This window comes from Tasmannia lanceolata, unplaced genomic scaffold (assembly GCF_043159265.1).
Source record: "Tasmannia lanceolata isolate RefF3 unplaced genomic scaffold, GAP_Taslan_0.1 ptg000023l, whole genome shotgun sequence".
Classification (NCBI taxonomy): Eukaryota; Viridiplantae; Streptophyta; class Magnoliopsida; order Canellales; family Winteraceae; genus Tasmannia; species Tasmannia lanceolata.
In genome coordinates, this window is record NW_027518700.1 from 9,837,932 (window position 1) to 9,850,179 (window position 12,248).

General features: G+C 40.2%; 1 protein-coding gene and 1 non-coding gene across 3 annotated transcripts; one reads left to right on the forward strand and one right to left on the reverse strand.

Annotated features, from left to right (window-relative positions):
• Positions 1 to 2,664: 2,664 nt before the first annotated feature.
• LOC143856545 (uncharacterized) lies at positions 2,665 to 6,018 on the reverse strand. 2 transcript variants are annotated; one of them, XR_013238268.1, is made up of 2 exons: positions 3,030 to 5,797; positions 2,665 to 2,928 (listed from the first exon to the last, which is right to left on the reverse strand). XR_013238268.1 is itself a non-coding variant. In XM_077366799.1 (2 exons), exon 2 carries the CDS (start codon positions 3,815 to 3,817, stop codon positions 3,143 to 3,145), a length of 675 nt encoding a protein of 224 aa, XP_077222914.1. In that variant the 5' UTR covers positions 3,818 to 3,826; positions 5,822 to 6,018; the 3' UTR covers positions 2,665 to 3,142. The 2 variants fall into 2 exon arrangements, 1 of the variants encoding a protein (XP_077222914.1); XM_077366799.1 differs by adding an exon at positions 5,822 to 6,018 and having other exon boundaries at positions 2,665 to 3,826.
• Positions 6,019 to 8,837: 2,819 nt separating this feature from the next.
• LOC143856862 (small nucleolar RNA R71) lies at positions 8,838 to 8,944 on the forward strand. The gene has a single exon (XR_013238404.1). It is a non-coding gene; the product is annotated as a small nucleolar RNA R71 (small nucleolar RNA).
• The last annotated feature ends 3,304 nt before the right edge of the window (positions 8,945 to 12,248 follow it).

A 12,248-nucleotide genomic window follows, 5' to 3' on the forward strand; every position in this document is an offset into this window, starting at 1 on the left:
ATCCGCCATGTTATCCGCTGAAGCTATCTTCTCAATGGCTACATCTCCTCTACTGATGATCTCACGTATCACGTGATACTTCCGAAGGACGTGCTTTGACTTCTGGTGAGATCGGGGTTCCTTTGCTTGTGCTATGGCCCCATTGTTATCACAATACAACATGATGGGCCTCTCAACTGAGGAAACAACTCCAAGTTCACCCAAGAACTTCCGCAGCCATACTGCCTCCTTTGCCGCATCACACACAGCAATGTACTCCGCTTCAGTTGTGGAATCCGCTGTGGTATCTTGCTTGCAGCTCCTCCAACTTACCGCCCCATTTGCTAAAGTAAACACGAAACCCGAGGAAGATTTCATGTCATCAACATCAGATTGAAAATCTGAGTCGGTATATCCTGAAACGATCAAATCATTCCCACCATAGACTAAACAAGAATGCTTTGTCCTCTTGAGGTACTTAAGAATATGTTTCACTGCCGTCCAGTGCTCTAGACCTGGGTCGGCCTGGTATTTGCTAACCACACTCACGGAGTAACAAATATCTGGCCTAGTGCATAGCATGGCATACATCAAACTACCCACAGCTGATGCATAGGGAGTGATGCTCATTTTCTGCTTTTCGTCAGATGTCTTGGGAGACATCTTCTTGGAAAGCTTGACTCCATGCCGAAAAGGTATTAACCCCTGCTTAGAGTCCATCATGCTGAACCGAGCTAATATCTTATCGATATAGCTTTCCTGTGAAAGTCCAAGCAACCTATCCTTCCTGTCCCTAAACACTTTAAGGCCAAGTATATAGGACGCTTCTCCCAAGTCTTTCATGGCAAAGTGGTTGGACAACCATATCTTTGTGCTCGAAAGCATCCCTACATCATTTCCAATGAGTAGTATATCATCAACATATAGTACTAAGAAAGTAACTGCACTCCCACTGACCTTCTTGTATACACAAGCCTCGTCCATGTTTTGAGAGAAGCCAAACTCTTTGACTGCCTCATCAAAACGGAGGTTCCAACTACGAGACGCCTGCTTCAATCCATAAATGGATTTCTGTAGCTTGCACACTTTTCGATTACCATCTCCGACAGCTTCAAAACCCTCTGGCTGGATCATGTAAATGTCTTCCTGAATGTTTCCATTCAGAAAAGCGGTTTTGACGTCCATCTGCCAGATCTCATAATCATAATATGCTGCTATTGCTAACAATATCCGAATGGACTTTAGCATGGCTACTGGTGAGAAGGTTTCCTCATAGTCAATGCCAGCCTTTTGACTATAGCCCTTCGCCACTAGCCGTGCTTTGAAGGTCTCTACCTTTCCATCCGGGCCCTTCTTCCTCTTATAGATCCATTTGCATCCAATGGGCTTTACACCCTCCAGTGGATCTACTAGAGTCCAGACCCTATTGGAATACATCGAGTCCATTTCAGATTTCATTGCATCTAGCCAATTTTGCGCATCGATGTCTGACATCGCCTCTTGGTAGTTATGGGGATCTATCTCGACTCTATCAGAGACCATACTGTAAACTTCTCCAAGATGGATAAATCTACTAGGTAGCCTGATCTCCCTCGTACTACGTCGAAGTGTCGGAATAGGTAATGTGGGTTCCTGCTCAGTGTCCTCATGTGTTATTTCTATTGGATTATCAGAATGCTCTTCCAAGGCAATCCTATCCCTATTTCCTGTATTTAGGAGGAACTCTTCCTCGAGGAATACGGCATTTCGGCTTACAAAACAAGTTTGTTCGCTTGGGTTATAAAATAAATAACCCTTCGTCTCTTTGGGATACCCAATAAAGACACACCTATAGGTCCTAGTTTCCAACTTATCAGTGCCTATCTTTTTCACATGGGCAGGACATCCCCATATCTTTATATGATTCAATGAGGGTTTCCTACCCGCCCATATCTCATACGGAGTGGTCGGCACTGACTTTGAAGGAACTCGGTTGAGGACATAGAGCGCTGTTTCTAAGGCATAGCCCCAAAGAAACAATGGTGTGCTAGCGAAGCTCATCATACTCCGAACCATATCTAACAAGGTTCGATTCCTCCTTTCTGCAACACCGTTATGCTGTGGTGTTGCAGGTGGAGTCCACTGAGAGATTATTCCACTTTCTCGCAGGTAGTCCCTAAACTCGGTAGAGAGGTATTCTCCGCCCCTATCAGAGCGAAGAGCCTTAATGGTTTTACCCAATTGGTTTTCTACTTCATTCTTGAACTCCTTGAACTTTTCAAGGGTCTCACACTTACGTCGCATTAGGTATAGGTATCCATACCTAGAATGGTCATCTGTAAATGTCACGAAATAGATAAAACCACCTCTCGTCTCATGAGAAAAGGGTCCACATACGTCAGTGTGAATCAACTCCAATAAATCTCTAGTTCTCCCACTCTTGCTCGTAAAGGGAACCTTGGTCATTTTACCTTGCAGACACGGTTCACAAGTTGGGAAGGGCTCCACTTGGATTGAATCCAATGGACCATCCTTAACCAACTTAGTGATCCGCTCTAGGTTAATGTGACCTAGTCGAAGATGCCAAAGATAGGTCGGATTAGCAGTGTTCCTAACCCTTTTTAGAGATTTTGTATTTGCAACCGCTATACTCTCAGTAAAGTTAACATTCTCTAAGGCATTTAGTATATATAGACCATCAATTATTGTACCTTCAGTTATCAAGGAATTTCCATTCTTTATTAAAACATTTTTATTAAAAAACACAGAGTATCCATCTGAAATCAACTTAGAAACAGAAATCAAGTTTCTCCTGATCGAAGGTACATAAAGACAGTCATTAAGAAGTAAACTACTACCACTAGAGAATGATAACTTAAAATCTCCTACAGCCTGGACTGCAACTGTTGCATCCGTTCCGACTTGTAGGTACAGCTCGCCATCAGTCAGCCTTCTAGTTTCCCTGAATCCCTGCAACATATTGCAGATGTGTGAGGTCGCACCAGTATCCACACACCATGAGAAAACAGGACCAATCATATTGGTTTCAGCAACGAAACTTTCAAACTTACCTTCTGAAGGTTTGCCCTTCTTCAGGCTCTCCAGGTATGACCTGCAGTTTCGCTTCCAGTGCCCTGTCTTACCGCAGTGGAAGCATCCATCGTTGCCTTGTGACTTTTTCTTCTTAAAGCCACCCTTGTTCTTTTGACTTGGGCGCCTTGGGAACATTTCCCTCGACAACGAAGGCTGATTTCAGGTTCCTTTTAAGGAGATCCTCTGCCGACTGAAGCATGTTCAGTAATTCTGACAACGTAACCTCCAACTTGTTCATGTTGTAATTCAACACAAACGTATCAAAGGGTTGAGGAAGGGATGCCAGAATTATGTCTATTTGGGACTCGGCATCAAAGAAGGCACCCAACACATCAAGCTCATTTAGGAAACCCATCATCTTGAGCATGTGTTCCCTGACGGGTGTGCCCTCCACCATCTTGGTGGACACTAAGCTCTTCATTGTGATGAACCTAGCAGTGCGATTCTGCTCCCCAAACATCTCCTTGATGTTGGCCATCATATCCGTAGCCGTCGGTAACCCTTGGTGCTGATGTTGTAGCACGTTGGTCATCGAAGCCAAGATATAACATTTGGCCATATCATCATCCTCAAGCCACTTGTTATATTTTCCTTTTTCCTCGTTAGTGGCATTGTTATCTGGCACTTTTGGTGCCACCGTGGTCAGAACGTAATACACCTTGGCTGCTCTCAGTACTATCGTGAGATTTCTCTTCCAGTCCACATAATTAGGACCAGACAATTTATTATCCTCAAGGATTCTAGCTAAGGGGTTGAAAGAAGCCATTTCTTAAATCTACATGCAAAGGAATGAGGCAAAAATTAGCAAGTTTCCACATTAGTTCATTATCATGACATATCTCCATCAGTTTTGGGTTTTTAAACTCGATGGTTCTACCCATTGAACATTACATCCAAGGGACCCTCTACCCCAAGGATCAAGAGAAAAACACTTTTTCTCCAATGGGCATTGGAAGCCCATCCATGCAACATTGGCCCTCGACTATATGCTAGACCATACTTGCCCTGAATGAGCGGATTCCTCTAATCCATCGTGTTACATACGATCTCCAATATAATACGGCCTACGAGCATTGCGATGTATTTATCCTTTGGGCATCAACATCCTTTGCTCGTTTAAGTCAAACCCACTGCCTAGGAAACATGCAAGGAATTATAATTGGCTTCTGCTTTGGCATATGACCATTACATTCCCTACATTTTCCATATCTCAATGAGAATCAGATGGTTGCACTAGCTAAACAAAAGGTTCGGGTTCTGCTTTGGCATATGACCGCACATCCTTTTAACTAGCCAACTAAATGATGGCTGCGGAAGGCCATGAGAACATTCCTTTTTAATGAATCCCATTCTACAACTTAATATTAAATTTGAGGGTATTTTCGAGAGATTAACCAAACCATACATCCATCTCAGCAATACACAACATACAACATAATTAAAGTGCTTCTCGGTTCAGCATCTTGGATTAGGAGGGTACTCCCACTAACCATGATAAAAACAGCAGCCCCATTGTCCAAGATGTCAAACCGAGTGGTGATCATGGGCATCCAATCGCATTGGGAAAATCCACCCGACCTCAGGGCGAATTTCCATAGGACTCGTGTGATCTAATCACACAACAAGTTCCATAATATGACGCCAAAATAAAAATAAAATATTTTATATGTGGCTGCACCATCTCCGGTTGTAGCATCAACGATCCCATCGCGGTGCGTCTCTCGCTAGAAGATAGTCCCAACCATCGATTGCCTACCGGCTCGCATCCCGCGTCCAGTACATCAAATCATGAATCTTAAACCTCAAATTCTAGCCTAAATAATTCAATACATCAATATATGCTCCTTGGGAAACCGGTTATTTTCATAACCGCCTAAGGACTTATTACAGTTAAATAAAAAATAAAAATGCCATGTATCTCATACATAGGCTCATACATAGGCTGAGGTCTATGTCCTTTTATGCCCAACTTTTCACCATGCACTAAACATAACAGAACATATAAACAAGCATCTCATGCATGTTCCACCATCAACAATAAAAAATGATCATGCAATCATATTGCATATTTAATAATCAGAATTATTAAAAAACATTTTAGATTGTTTTTAGAATCCATCCATAAGAGAACGTATAAACAACAACATACATCTCATGCATGTTCCACCATCAACAATAAACAATTGATCATGCAATCATATTGATTATTTAATAATCAGAATTATTAAAAAACATTTTAGATTGCTTTTAGGATCCATCAGTGGCTGGAGAAATAAGAAAACCTCAAGAATCGGACAGTGCACAAGTCTGCACTTATTCCGTTTATGGGCTGATCTTGTTTCTACCATAAACTTTGACCCGGCTGATGGATTTTGGCATTATTGGGATCATTGGATTTCTAACAATATATAAAATTCCATGATTCCAGCTGATCACCAAAATTCCATCATGCAAGAATCAAAGATCTACTTTGAGCCAATGTTTCTAAAACATGCACTGTCTTGATGTTCCGCAACCTCGGATAGCCGGGAATGGGCTCCGGGCTCACCGGTAAAAACCATGATCTATCTTTGGTTGCTGGAACATTCCATCTAAGTAACTAAGGGCTTTGATACCACTGTAAGTAAGGCGGGAGACGGTCGAAGAGGCGCAACGGAAGCCTTAAAACCAGTAAAACAAAAATTTCGGCCTGATTCCCGCAATCACACGGACCTAGTTACTAGATGCTATTGGTTAGGAATAAAAATTCAGAAGTATAAGAATACTTTACAAAGGTGTTGTGATTGCCCAACCGACAATCTCTGCAAGATTCACTCCTCGCTTGGTCGGCTCACCCTTCTCAAAGGTGCGGACTCCGGAAGTTGAATTGGCGGATTCCCGGTTATTGATCGGACTTAAGGAGAGATGGAGAACTCTTCTCCGCTTCTTCTAAAAACAAATTTCAGCAGCAATCATACTGGATTGCTAATCTATTGCTCATGTGTCTTTGAAATGAATACTTTTACTCATTTTAACAAGGGTGGAAACCATATTAAAACATTAGCCTTGTTATTTTAATAAGGGTGGAAACCATATTAAAACATTAGCACTTATTTAACAAGGGTGGAAATCATATTAAAACATTTGCCTTGTTATTTTAACAAGGGTGGAAACAAATATGTTGTGTCGGTCACCATATTAAAACATGTCCACTTATTTAACAAGGGTGCAATTGTGTGGGTGTGCGCACCATATGATTTGGTGCTCCTCCTCCCTATATCTCATATAGGTGATCATATCCGTCCGTTCAAAGGATAAAATCCAGATCCCGGATCATCCAACGATCCTTATGGGACAAGCAAGTAATGAGTGGGATCGACGCAGGGATCCGACGGCCTATCCTGCGGAACCCATGATGGGCCCCACTGCGACTATGCCATGTAGCAACCACAGTCGCACTTAGGTAAGTGGCCCCCACCAGGACATTACCCTGAAGATGACCGTCAGATCATCTAATACCCATAATCGTATCATATACGTATGTCCTACCTCCACTCTTCATTTACTGGGTTGGGCACTACGGGGGGTGGACACTTAGTACCCCCTGGGCCCACCCAATGGTATACCTTTCAGTCTAGTAGCTCGGGCCCACAAATGCATTTGTAAATTCTTCCGAAAATATATCTTATATAATTTGAAAACATTTTGACAAACTATTTATCAAATCACCTGGCCAGGTATTTTCAGAGGCATAAACTAAGACTGAAACTGTAAATGACTTTTCTCTAATTAAAGAGGTAGAGGATTCCTTGTTGGGTATCCCTATTGACCTCGAGGGTCACCCTATGACCCAGCACTATCCGTAAGAAATCCCTAACCAGGAACTACTTTGAGATAGACCAAAGTCACAGAGTGGGCCCACAGATCAATATGACTCCTCAGGTCGAAGGACATATAAGGGTCCTGTTTGAGTAGAATCGCTTTATCCAATTTTCTGTCCACAAGCTATTCTAGAAAAGATCCTATTCAGTGCATGAACCATTCAAAGCACTCATTCTACCTTGCTTAGGGTTCCCTACCCCAGTGACCGAGATAAGTCACCCCAATTCGTGTATGGAGGCAAGATCTGATGCTGGTTGTGTACAGGAGGAGGTGTCCAGCCTCAACCCCAACCAGGAACCTTTTAGGTCTGCAAAGAAAACGGAGTGTCATATCTCCCCGCTCCATAGGATCTGTGAATCCATGAGCATGACACCTCCTACGATGCTACCTAAGGACAAATGTGTGTTAATGAGCCCGTCACACACATTCCAATATAAGTACCCATGGATGTCATGAAATGATGATATTATTAATAAATATGACTCAATGCATCAAACACTGGCTTTTAGGGCATACATTCTAACACCAAATCCAAAAGAGCATGTTCAATTTTTGTGTTACCAACAGTGCAAGAAATAGTAGGACATCCCGGGTCCTTATACTTAGCCACCATTTGTTGAGACAAGATGGAACTTATGTTTGCGGCTATGAAAGCCTTCTTGGGCACATTAGTTGTGCGCTTTTGTGTGCACAAATCTTTCAACACTTTGGCATAAGTAGGAACCTGAGAAATCGCATCTAATAAAGGAATGTTAATTTGCACTTGTTTAAACACATTTAAAATTTTATCTATGGCATCCACCTTCTTATTATTAGCAAGTCTCCTTGGAAAAGGAGCTTTAGGCACATACTCATTTTCAGGTGGAGAAACAGCCTGCTCTTCACTTACCTGTTCGGGTTCCGCAGTTGAACTTGTGAGAGGGGAGTCTTTACTTACCTCTTTGGTTATCTCTTGATGATCTTTAGAGGGTTCGGATCTGACCTCCTCCTTATGGTAATCTCGTCCACTCCTTAAAGCATATACGGCATTACATTGGTTGGAGGGCTCTTGCTGCGATAAACTAGATTGCATGGCATTCAACTGATTCACCTGTGGTTGTTGATTCCCATTCATGGCCACATTCCTTGGGTTAGGAATGGGTTGACTTGGAATCTTTCCTTTTTCCCTTTCACTTAGGGCCGTAGCAAGTTGAGAAATTTGCTTTTCTAAGTTGTGTTGGCCCGTCATGAAGGTACTCATTAGAAGCTCCATGTTCTTCTCTAAAGATGCAATTCGTGCTGACTCCCCTTGTTTTTGAAAACCCGGAGGGGGCTGATTTGAAACATTATTAATCATAGGGTTTTGAAAAGTAGGAGGGGAAGGCGATGGTTGAACAAAAGTGGGAGACAAGGTGGGCCTAGGTTGGTCGAATTGGCCTTGGCCTTGGAAATTGGATGGCCCACCTTGACTCCATGAAAAGTTGGGATGACTTCTCCATCCCGGATTATAAGTGCTGGAATAAGGATTATTAGAATACAAAGCACTTACATTCTGATTAGAATTACTAAATTTAGCAAGAGTTGGACACTCTTCCATGACATGGTCCGTGGCTTGACACCAATTACACATGGGAACACTATGTGCAATTTGATTGACTTGTGAAGGTCCTTTGACAACTATTGCTTCTAGCCTTTTGATTAGGCTATCAAGATGGGCCTCTTTTTTCACGGCACCCTCTATTAGAAATCCCTTACTTGAAGTGGCTCTCTCACCGTCTTTAGTGGATTTCCACTCTCTTGTTTTTTCCGCCAAATCAAGTAAGAAGTTCCATGCCGCGGCCTCATCCGTGAAAGATGTAAAACCGTTAGGACACATGGACTCAAGAAGTTGCTTTGTTTGGTAATCTATACCCTCATAAACAATTTGGCATAAGTGCCACAAATCAATTCCATGGTGAGGACACTCTTGGAGTAGATCTTTGAACCTCTCCATAAACTTAGAAGATGACTCTAATGGCTTTTGTTTGAATTGTAAAATATCGTTCCTAAGCTTATTAGTTTTATGTAATGGAAAAAACTTTTTTAGGGAAGCGACGGCGAACTCCTCCCAAGTGGTGATGGAGTTCGTTGGTAAGCCATAGAGCCACTTTTTGGCTCCATCCTTGAGTGAAAACGTAATAAACCGCAACTTTACAGCATCATCGGTAAGTTGTTGCAACTTAATCAAAGCACATACATCTTCAAACTCACGCAAAAATAAATAACCATCCTCCGAAGGGAGGCCATGAAAATGAGGAAGCAAAGAGATAAATTGCGATTTTAGCTCAAAATTATTGCCCTGTGCAATCGGCAATCTAGTGCAAGAAGGTTGCGCGGTTCGGGCCGGATAGAAGCGATCGCGCAAACTCTTGGGCGGCTCTTGTTCTTCCGCCATGACTACTTGATTTGGATTTGGTGCGATGTCTTCCGCCGTCTCTAACCGGTTTGCTCTTTCTAGTCGATTGGCCGAGTTCCGCACCCAACCTACGTTCATAAACACAAGAAAACCAAGTAAGAGAGATGGATAGGTAAGAAACCAAAAATATAACTAAACTAAAAATAACTACTAATCTAACACTTCGAATAATTAAGATTCTAATGCAACTCTCTTCCCCGGCAACGTCGCCAAAAACTTGATTGAGAAATTAAATAACCGCAAGTGCACGGATCGTGTAGATACGGGTCAAACTCAGGGAAGAGAAATCTAGTTGTCAATCCTATTCTTGTACCGATTAGAATACTAGCTATGATATAATGTTGCCTGGAATGAACTCAGGATTTCCGTGGACTTGACCTCGGAGCCAACACTATATATAAGCGTATATTCTAATCAATCTAAGAATCAAATTTAACTAAGATCTTTTTTATTTAAAATCCTAATTTAGGCAAAGTGTACCAAATTTTAATGATCTCTATTGACTACTTATCTAATTTAATTAGATAACCAAATTCTAAGGGCTTAAGTAAATTGAAAAATTGCAAAAGTAATTTGGAATAGTGTAAAAACCTTAATTCAATATAAAAGATTACTTAGGGTTAGAATCCACCATGGGCTTGGATTAGATTGATTAATTAAAATAATTTTTGTGTATTGAATTGTATATTTGATAATTAGTCTATGGGAAATAAGATCAATGGATGTCATTGCCCATGAGTAATTTATCAAATACACACTCCAATTTTAAAGGCTATATAAATATTTATAATGTTCATAGCAATCACTCATACGAAAGGGGAAAGCCAATGGCATGAATGATTGGTATGCAACAATTATAAACCATTAATTCCATACCATTAAATTTAATTAAAAACCTTTCTCCTTCCCCATGGTTTCATCTAAACCCTAAGTATACAGGATTTAGTTACTCATGAATAAAGTCAAAGAAATAAAAATAAAAAGTAGAAAGAAGAGAATTGCCATTAAGAACTTGAGAAGGAAAAATAAAACAAAAAGAACTCTTCTTTAATTGAAATTGAAAGCAAAAATACATCAAATTGTAATTTAAAATAAAGAGCAAAATAAGAAAAACTTATTCTTTTTCTCCTTCAATGGTTGAATCATTGTCCTCCTTCAAGCCTTGATCGAATTCCTCTCGTCGATACGAGTCCAACGGATCCGACCACGCGCGAATCGGAGCTAAAACGAAGAAGTTATGGTCCGTTGAAGTTTTACATAAAAAATAAAAAAACTGCTGAAGACGCGACGAGACGAGATGAGACTAAAAATTCAAGAAGATGGGAGAAAGTTCAAGAGAGATTGATATATAGATTTTGGGTGAGAAAGGTAGCTAAATTAAGGGATTGAAAAAGATGTAAGGTGGAGATTAAAAAGCTAATCTTAGGAAACAAATGAAAGGACAAGATTAAGGCTTGAATGGGCTTTCTATATCTCTTCTAAAAAACACATGGGTTGCTTTCCTCTTTTTTGTCTTTTCAAAGGTTTGTCTAAAACCTTCTAATTATTTTGTCAACCAACTTTCTAAATGGTAGAAAAATAGTGGAAAGTTTCCTAGGTGAGGATTATGTGCATGAAAGGACCAAATTGTCCCTATCTTTAGAATGAATTGCAACCATACCATATACTTTCGCAAATGGCAAATCTACCCTTCCTTTGTAATGCACATAAACAACTAATAATTCCTTTCTCCTCTCTTGATCATTTCAATCTCATCCATTGGAATTAAGATCATTTCTCTTCTCTTGTTTTTCATCATCAATCATTGAAATTTCATCTTTCAAAGCAAAATAAGGGGGTGTGGCATTATCAATTTGATCCTACTAAAGCATCATGCCAATTCGGCCAACTAAGGCATCTTGGAACTTTGGATTCTCATGGCAATTGGTCATTTCTTCACTATTTTCATATGTTAAGCTCAATTTCCTTCATAATTCTAATAAAAATCCTGAAACAACAAAAACAACAAAAATACATTAGTAGCACCGCTTAAAACATAAAATATGCATGCATCCTACCACTACCATTCTCACATAAATGTGTTCATCAAAGACCATTTTCAAATGGACTGAAGGAGAATGAAATGACTTATTTATACAGATTTCAAGAAAATGAGACACCATATTCATATGGTGCTCAAAGATAACTCGAGGACAATGGAATATCGTATTTATACGAATTCCAAGGAATGAGACATCACATTTATATGATGTTCCAAGAGAAAAGACCATTTTCAAATGGACTCAGGGAGAATGAAATGACGCATTTATACGGATTTCAAGAAAATGAGACACCATATTCATATGATGCTCAAAGATAACTTAAGGACAATGGGATATTGTATTTATACGAATTCCAAGGAATGAGACATCACATTTATATGATGTTCAAAGAGAAAATACCATTTTCAAATGGACTCAGGGAGAATGAAATGACGTATTTATACGAATTTTAAGAAAATGAGACACCACATTCATATGATGCTCAAAGATAACTCAAGGACAATGTAATATCGTATTTATACGAATTCCAAGGAATGAGACATCACATTTATATGATGTTCCAGGGGAAAAGACCATTTTCAAATGGACTCGGGGAGAATGAAATGACGTATTTATACGGATTTCAAGAAAATGAGACCATATTCATATGATGCTCAAAGATAACTCAAGGACAATGGAATATCGTATTTATACGAATTCCAAGGAATGAGACATCACATTTATATGATGTTCCAAGGGAAATAACCATTTTCAAATGGACTCGGGTAGAATGAAATGACGTATTTATACGGATTTCAAGAAAATGAGACACCATATTCATATGATGCTCAAAGATAACTCAAGGACAATGGAATATCGTA